Below are 8,824 nucleotides of genomic sequence, written 5' to 3' on the forward strand. Positions count from 1 at the left end.
CATTAGTGAGTCATTGAATGTGGGTTAATTTTAAGAAAGGAGTGCTACTTTTTTTGTGTTTGTTTGTTTTTGTTTTTTTCTAGAGACGGAGTCTTGCTCTGTCACCTAGGCTGGAGTGCAGTGGCGCAATCTCCACTCAATGCAACCTCCGCTTCCTGGGTTCAATCGATTTTCCTGCCTCAGCCTCCCAAGTAGCTGGGATTACAGGCACACACCACCATGCCCGGCTAATTTTTTGTATATTTAGTAGAGACGGAGTTTCTCCATATTGGCCAGGCTGGTCTCCAACTCTTGACCTCAGGTGATCCGCCCACCTTGGCCTCCCAAAGTGCTTGGATTACAGGCATGAGCCACCACGCCCGACCAGGAGTGCTACTTTGAACAAGGCAGCGCTCTTCAACCATGAGCAACCCTTGGAGAGGGACTCACCTGAGAGCTTTTGGCTGCCAACCTTCAGGATGAGTTCTGAAAGGGGTGGGAGAGTAGCATGTCTGAGTGCCAAACTGTAGCATCTATCACAGTGAACTTTGATAGAAGTTACATTAGATTTTACCACTATCCTCCTTAAATTCCTCCAGTGGCTTAAAATGAAATCTGTGGGTAACAGATGCTACACACTCTGGCCACTGATTACCTTCAGAAGTATCTTACCATTCTCCTCCTGGCTTATGTGCTGCAGCTATAAGCCTTCTCTCTTGCCATTTGCTCAACAAGTATTTATTGAATATTGACTATGGATCAATGTTCTAGATTGGGGCTAGAACTGTGGACCATAAGCTAAATTGTGGGACTGCTTTTGTAGATAAAGTTTTATTGGAACACAGCAACACTTATTTGTTTAAGTCTTTTCTATGGCTGCTTTTGTGTTACAACAACAGAGTTGAGTAGAGGCCATACAGCCCCAAAGCCTAAGATATTTACTACTTGATCCTTTACAGAAAAAGTTTACTGACATTTCTTTTAGATCAGTGCTGCCTGAAACACACAGACACATACACACACACACATTGCAGATCACAATTTAAATTTATTAAAAAAGAGAAATACATTTTAGCAATATATTTTATATAACCTAATATCTACCAAATATTTTAACATATAACCAGTATAATAAATTATCAGTGAGTTATTTTACATTTTTCTTTTAATACTAAACCCTTAAAATTCCGTGTATATTTTACACTTATGGTGTATTTTGAGGTGGGACAGCCATTTTTCAAGTGCTCACTACCCACACGTGGCTAGTAGCTACAATATTGGATGGTGTAGTTCTAGAAGTAACACAGCAGTGAGTAAAGCTGACCAAATTCCCTGCCATCATGAAGCTCACATTCCTATGGGAGAGAGAGGCAATACACAAATAGGTTAAGTGGATTTTATGCCCGCTGGTGATAAGCGGTGCCCATGACATCACAGAGAACAAATGGAAGCGTTATATTTAGACAGACTCTCCTGGACTCTGCCTTGGCTGATCTCATCCCTCCCCTTGGCAGATTTTAATCTGTATGGCTTCCCTGTAATAAAACACAACTATGAATACAACAGCTTTCTGTGAGTTCTGTGAGCCCTGCTAGCAAGTTATGTAACCTGAGGGTGGTTTTGGGTGGTTGTGCACCCTAAATTGCGGTTGGTGTCAGAAGCGAGGGTGGTCTCTTGTGGGGACTGTTCTCTCTAACTGCACAATTGGCTTAAACTCTTTGCAGAAGGTGATGTGTGAGTAAAGACCAGAAGAAAATGAGGGGACTGGCCAGGGGCTGTGGCCTGGGGCAGAGTGAGCAAAGGGGAGTGGAAGGAGATGCCTTCTTTACTCACTGCCTTAGATAAACCACTTTACGCATAGACCAAATACTCATGCTTTAAAATTGTAGCATCAGGATTAAGGTTTAGGTTAACATTGAGGTTAGGGCAAGGGGCTGAAGATTAAGGTGAGTTTTAGTGTTTTGTTTGGTCTAGGATTAGAGTCGGGATGTGGCCAGGGTTTAGGCTTTATTGTTTAATATTCAGTGTTCAGACGTTTCTAGTTAAGAGCATTGCGGTGTGTTGGTCTGCAGCTGTGAAAAGAACACTCCACAGACTTGTGCCCGCCGGTGGCCTCCCCTGTGTCCCTGTGACCACAGCAGCAAAGATGGACCCAGGAACGCAAGTTGCTGATGAAGTATGTCATATTTTTCATGACATGAAAGTTCATAAATGCTCCACACCAGAAGAAATCAAGCAAAGAAAGAAGACAGTCATTTTTTGTCTCAGTGCAGACAAAAAGTGCGTCATTGTAGAAGAGGGCAAAGAGATCTCAGCTGGAGATACTGGTGTAACCATAACCGGTCCTTTCAAGCACTTTGTGGGAATGCTTCCTGAAAAAGATTGCTGCTGTGCTTTATATGATGCAAGCTTTGAAACAAAGAAATTCAGAAGAGTATTGTTTGTTTGTTTGTTTTTGTGGGCACCAGAACTACCACCTCTGAAAAGTAAAATGATCTGCACAAACTCTAAGGATGGAATCAAAAAGAAATTTCAAGCAAATGAACCAGAAGATCTCAATTGGGTTTGTGTTAGATGGGTGGGTACTTGATTGCAGCTTTTGAAGGATCCTCTGTGTAGGCCATCATTCAGTGCCACAAATGGAAAGCTTCCATGTTTAATGTTATCCACTTCTAAATAAATAAAGCAACCATATATTTTTAAAGAAGAGAAAACAAGAGTAGTGCTCAGATAGAATGTGTAGCTCATGGAATTCAGTACTGGGGATCATGTTTACTTCCTGGTGTGTGCATTTGCTAAACAGAATTCTACTAAACAGCCAAGGATACATACCCTCTTTTAATTAAATAATAGAAGCCAATTGAGCATTGTCTTAGAGTTTGTGGAGAAAATGTGTAACCCTAGAAATTATGCCCATTCGTATATTATCAATGTGTACAAGTCACAGAAAGACATTTTGGAAAGTATATTGCCCAGGAACTTTTTCTGGAAAGGGTAATATGGCTGAAAGGATTCAGCCAAAAGAAAACTAAATTCAAATAAAATAAATTAAAAATAAATTAAAATGAAGACAGCTTCTGTAATAAAGAGGCATTTTTATGTGAAGAGGCATTTTTATATGAAGAGGCATTTAATGTAACTATTGATAACAATGAAACCAGTTATAAATAGTTAAATCTAAATATTTCTGATAATATGAAAAAGAAAGAGGTTTGATGTGAAAAATTAGTAAGGAATTACGCTTATATATTTTTCCAACACTTTGAGTCATATGTGGGGAGAAGTTACAGTGTCCAGAATTTTGACGATCTGAGAGGTAAAAAGTGAAGTTATTTAAACAAAAATAGTTGTTAGGCTGGGCGCAGTGGCTCACTCCTGTAATCCCAGCACTTTGGGAGGTTGAGGTGGGAGGATCACTTGAGATCAGGAGTTCGAGACCAGCCTGGCCAACATGGTGAAACCTCGCCTCTACTAAAAACACAAAAATTAGCCAGACATGGTGGTGCATGTAATCCCAGCTATTTCAGGTGGCTGAGGGATGAGAATCACTTGAATGCGGGAGGTGGAGGTTGCAGTGAGCAGAGATTGCACCACCGCACTCCAGCCTGGGTGACAGAGCAAGACTCTATTTCAAAAGAAACAGTTGTGAAAGTGATAAATGCACAACGTAAAGACATTTGAACCTGAGGAAAGGCATGCAACTAAGAGTGATGAAAGGTAAACCTTCATCCTGGGCTTTCCCTTCATTGCTCTTCTGAGATGGATTCACTCTTTCCTGCCCTTGTCTTTCTTTGATTTCCTTATTTTGTTGGAACACATCATAAGTACGATGAAAGGTATGTTTATTCTACCATTTTGCTGTATTGGTGATTGAGCTAGGTCTAGAATTCTAGAATTTTGAAGGCTTGCTTTTTATCTTCTAGCCCCTAGGATTGCTGATGGCATTCTGATACCTTATTATTTTTATTTTTGCAAGTGACAATTTTACTGCTGTTATCATTTTTGTGTGTGTACCTGAAGACTTTAGATTGCCTCTTCATTTTTGGTGTTCTGAAACTTGACCATGACATGTCTAGTTGTAGGTCTTTTTTTCATTCAGCCTATTTAGTAACTGGGGAGGGGAACTTTGAGTGTCTTCAGTCACCTACATGAATTAACCTAGCCCTTTACTTCAAATATAAATGGGCCACCATGGACCACCAGACATTTCTGCAAAACCAACAGTAAAATTGAGAAGGACTAAGATGAACAAACAGGAAAAAAAAAGAAACCCAGATAGCATTCAGGGAACTGAAAGTTGTAAAGTGCTGACTAGTCTCTCTCTCTGAATCCATGACCACTGAAACCTCAAGTAGCTCAGAGTGCTGCTCAGCAACTGTCCTTCTTTTCCCCATTCCATCCACTTCCCTAGGTGATGACTTTATAGCTTACCTCTTTCAGACCTCCAGTGCAGCCTCCCCATCCCACCTCAGCTGATTACCTTGCTCCTTACTTTCTTGAGAATTAGAAGTGTCAGAAGAGAATTTTCATGAGCTCCCATTGCCAGATCCAGCCAGTTTCCTGACACAGTACTCACATGCCTTGTCTTCCTTCCTATTAGTGTGCAGTAATTGTCTCTACTCTTAGGTCAGGCTGGCTCCTTCCCTGAAGCCTTAGATCCTATCCTCTCTCTGCCTCTTAAGGACATGGCTTTACCATTCTCTGCCTTCTCTCCTGAATCATCATTTCTCCCCTCTCTACTGTATTATTCCCATCTGCAAATATGCTGTTATTTTTCACAAAGAGCATTTCCACTTCTCCCTCCAGCTACTGCCTTTCATCTCCCATTCTCTTTTCTTTTTTTTTTTTTTTTTGAGGCCGAGTCTCACTCTGTCACCCACTGTCACCCAGGATGGAGTGCAGTGGCGCGACCTTGGCTCACTGCAATCTCTGCCCCCCGGGTTCAAGAGATTCTCTTCCCTCAGCCTCCTAAGTAGTTGGGACTACAGGCACGTGCAACCACGCTCAGTTAATTTTTGTATTTTTAGTAGAGACAGCGTTTCGCCATGTTGGCCAGGCTGGTCTTGAACTCCTGACCTCAAGTAATCTGCCCGCCTTGGCCTCCCAGAGTGCTGAGATTACACGCATGAGCCACAGCGCCCACCCCCATTCTCCCTTAATCAAGATTTTGTCCTCACCACTCTACCCAAACAAATCTTGTCAAGTTCAACAATGATCTCCTTATAACTAAACCCAAAGGTCAATTTGCAGGCCCCAGATTCTACTGGATGCAGGGAATCATGCCACCTACATTGAAGCACCGTCTTTACTTGGCTTCCAGGACCCCTGCACTCTCCTGGTTTGCCTCTGAGCTCACTGGCAGCTCCTTCTCACTCTCTATTGGTGGTTCTCCCACTATTGTCCGCCCTTCTAATATTGGGATCTCCAGGACTCAGTTCTTGAGCTCTTCTCTTCATTATCTACACTTCACGAATTTCTTTTTAAAGTCCATCTATATATAATATTTACAATCCTGACTTCTTTCCTCTGATCTCAAGGCTCATGTATTTCACTGCCTTGTAACATCTCCTTTTGGATCATAGGCATCTCATGCTTAGAAAGTCCAAAATTGAGCTCTTGACCTATCCCTCACCTCCAACATGGCTTCTTCCACAGTCCCCCTCATCCCTCAGTAAATGCTAATTCAGGTCTCCTAGTGCTCAATCTGAGAACACAGGAATCTTCTCTTTTCCTCACATGACACATCCCATGCATTATGTATTATATAAAACATACCCATTATATATCCAGAATCTGACATCTCATAATCATCTCCATTTAGCTGGTCCAACCTATCATCATTTCACACCAGAACCTTCTGAAATAGTCTCCTAACTAGAGTAGCCAGCTTGTCTCAGTTTGCCTGGTACTTTCACAGTTTTTGCACTGAAAGTCCAGTCTCAGGAAATCCCTCAGCCCTGCACAAACCAGGATTATTTGCCATCCTACTTATAAATGGAATCTTCTCTTCTTCTGTTGCCTCTTACGGTCCATTTTCAACACAGCTAGGGTGATTCTTTTAAAACGCAAATTTTATTATGTCACTTCTCTGTTCAAAACCCTTCAATGGCTCCCTACCCAACTTAGAAAGAAAGCTATTGCTTTCAGTGGCCCACAAGACTATAGGGTCCACAGGCTTGTAGGAAAAGATGGGAAGTTCAATTTTGATCAGGCTGATATTGCAGTACTGTGGAATGTTCAATTGGCAAGGTCCAAAATTGAATGGAGTATCAAGAATATCTTCTGTTTGTGAAACAAAAATAGATTACTATGGAAAAACTTGCAAGAAAGAATTCTAGGAAATTAGAAATATTTGTTAAAATGAAAAAAGTCAATGGTAAGCCTGAAAGACAAAATTATAGAAGCTCTGTCTTGCGATACTAATGATATATTCATAAGTAATGTGCATATGATATAGTTATATATTACATAAGATAAAAATATATAAAATAAAGACATATAAATACATACATTAAAAAATACATTTGCAACATGATGCACCAAATTCCCAAAATCTTCAGTGTGCATCTTTCCAAACCAAGGACCCTCTTCTACATAACCACCATACAACTCTTCCAATCAAGAAGTAAAAAATCAGCTCTAACACTAACATCTAATCCAAAGAATGTATTCATATTTTGCCAGCTGTCCTAACAATGTCTCTTTCCTGTCCAGGCCAGGATCACACTTTGCACTTCATACTCAAGTCTCTTTAGTCTCCTTCAATCTGGAATAATTCCTTGGTCTCTCCCTGTTTTTCATGATCTCAATAGTTTGAAAGAGTGCAGACTTTTCAGTCTGCAGGACGAAGCTCAGCCTGGTTCCACCAATGATTCCTCAGGACTGGATTCACATTTGTGCTCTGGGAGTGCCGAAGCTCAGCCTGGTTCCACCAGTGTTTCCGGGGTTCACACGTATGTTCTGGGAGTGCTATATGGAAGGGAGGTTGTCATCTTCTCACTGCGTCACACGAGGGGGCATACAATGTGGGCTCGTCCCCACACTGGGGATGGCCATCTTTAGCACCTGGTCAATTTGTGTCAGGTTTCTCCACATTAACTCATCATTTTTCTATTTGTAATTGATGAACATTTTGTGGGAAGATATTCTCAAACTATGCCAATATCCAGTATCCCATTAAATCTCCACTAACTCGATTTAGTAGTTATTGATTACTTTTGCCTGAATTAACCACTGTTATGGCGGTTGTAAATGGTGGTTTATCTATTATCATCATTCCTATGATATATATTAGCTGCTGTGCTACTATAAGGAAGACATTTCCCTTTTCCTCCACTTACTTTTTTCCTTTTTAAAAAAATTACTCATAGTCAATCCTCTACTTATTTTTATGGATGTAGGCTCATGGATTCCTATTTGATTCAGCAGATTTAATCCATTATCATCAGTATTTATTTTAATATCAAATCATTCCAGATTTGGCTAGATGATAACCTTTGACATTTGTACCCATGAGCTATAGACATGTCCCATTATTCTTTGAGTAATTCTTTACTTGCTGGCACAAGAAAATGTTTCAGGTTCATCTTGCAATTTCCCTGCCTTGGCCTTGGAATTACTTATTTCTGCAAGAAGTGCTAAAGTTGAGAATGATATTTGGAGACTATAATCTAGGTACTTGGTTGCTTATTGCTTCTGGGCCTTCCTGCCTCGTGTTGGCATAGGATGGGAAAGTCAGGAGCTGGGGACGTTCTCCCTCTCTCAAGAGCAAAGTAATTTCTCAACTTTCATAGGCCACAAGACTTACTCATCACTGCATCCGTCTGCATCTTCCTTCTTTTAATCAGCTTCTTTGCCTGCACATGGGTCTCTGTGCCCATCCGCCTTGAGTCTGACCTGACCGCTGAACTGCCCACCATTATCGGCTACAGAGTCTGAAATGCCCAAACTGTGAGAGCAATAGCCTGCTTGTCTCTGTCCAGTCTATAGATTGGTTAATCTTGGGTTTGGGTTCTACCTCTAGTCTAATCACTTTTGGTCAGGGCAGTTAGTGATGTTACAATAGTGGCTGGGACAGCCCTGACAGGGCTGTAGAGAAGATGGTGCAGTTTCTCTAGGGAGGAATGAGTCCTGTGGAGGACCCTGACTCCATCTGCCACATTCTATAGTCGTACATTTGGTTCTTATAGAGAAGTTTTTGGATTTTCAGAAGTGAGGACATTTGGTAAAGGTTCTGTGAATCTGAACATTAAGGATAATTTTGGGTTCGTGGATCAGTTACTGGGAAACACTGATCTAACTCCAGCACTTCAGTTTCTCAGATGAGTAAACTGAGGCCCAGAGAGAACAAGAGACTTGTCCTCATGTACATGGCCTGTCAACAGCAGATCTGGGATTAGAACCAGGGCTGGCCATCCAGTGAGGCAAGAGAAACATCTAAGATGCAAAATATAAGGAAGCCCTCACCCTCAGGGTCATGCAAGTGCCCTAGGGGTTTCCTTGACTCACCCTAGGCCCAGCCTAGATTAGAACTCTAGGGTCCTGCTTGCCAGGAGGGAGAGATATCACATCTGGCTTGAAGTGTATGGATAAGAGGGACTGATGGGGAGTTTTCCTGTGTTGCCACCTTCAGGGAGAAGGAAGTTCTTGAGGAACGCTGGTTAAGCTAGTGTCCCTAAAGTGAAGGATCCAGTAGCTTGGGATGGCTGCTCACTGGAGAAGCTTGAATTATCCTGCATGCACAGAGCACTGAGGCCCCTTCAGTCTGGGTGCAGAGTTCCTGGCCTGGGATATCTTTAGCTGATTGCTGAGAGTTGCAGCATTTCTCAGCCCTGGTGATGGACAC

At 41.7% G+C, this 8,824-nt stretch overlaps 1 protein-coding gene across 1 annotated transcript; it reads left to right on the forward strand.

Moving 5' to 3' along the window:
* The first annotated feature begins 2,125 nt into the window (after positions 1-2,125).
* LOC126947589 (destrin) lies at positions 2,126-2,569 on the forward strand. Its single transcript, XM_050778372.1, has one exon. The coding sequence runs from the start codon at positions 2,126-2,128 to the stop codon at positions 2,567-2,569; it is 444 nt and encodes a 147-aa protein (XP_050634329.1).
* The last annotated feature ends 6,255 nt before the right edge of the window (positions 2,570-8,824 follow it).

The sequence above is a fragment of the Macaca thibetana genome, chromosome 2, assembly GCF_024542745.1.
Source record: "Macaca thibetana thibetana isolate TM-01 chromosome 2, ASM2454274v1, whole genome shotgun sequence".
Taxonomy (NCBI): domain Eukaryota; kingdom Metazoa; phylum Chordata; class Mammalia; order Primates; family Cercopithecidae; genus Macaca; species Macaca thibetana.

Excerpts from the sequence above, each read along its gene's own strand:
- LOC126947589 (XM_050778372.1), top strand. The coding sequence starts at position 2,126 with ATGGACCCAGGAACGCAAGTTGCTGATGAAGTATGTCATATTTTTCAT.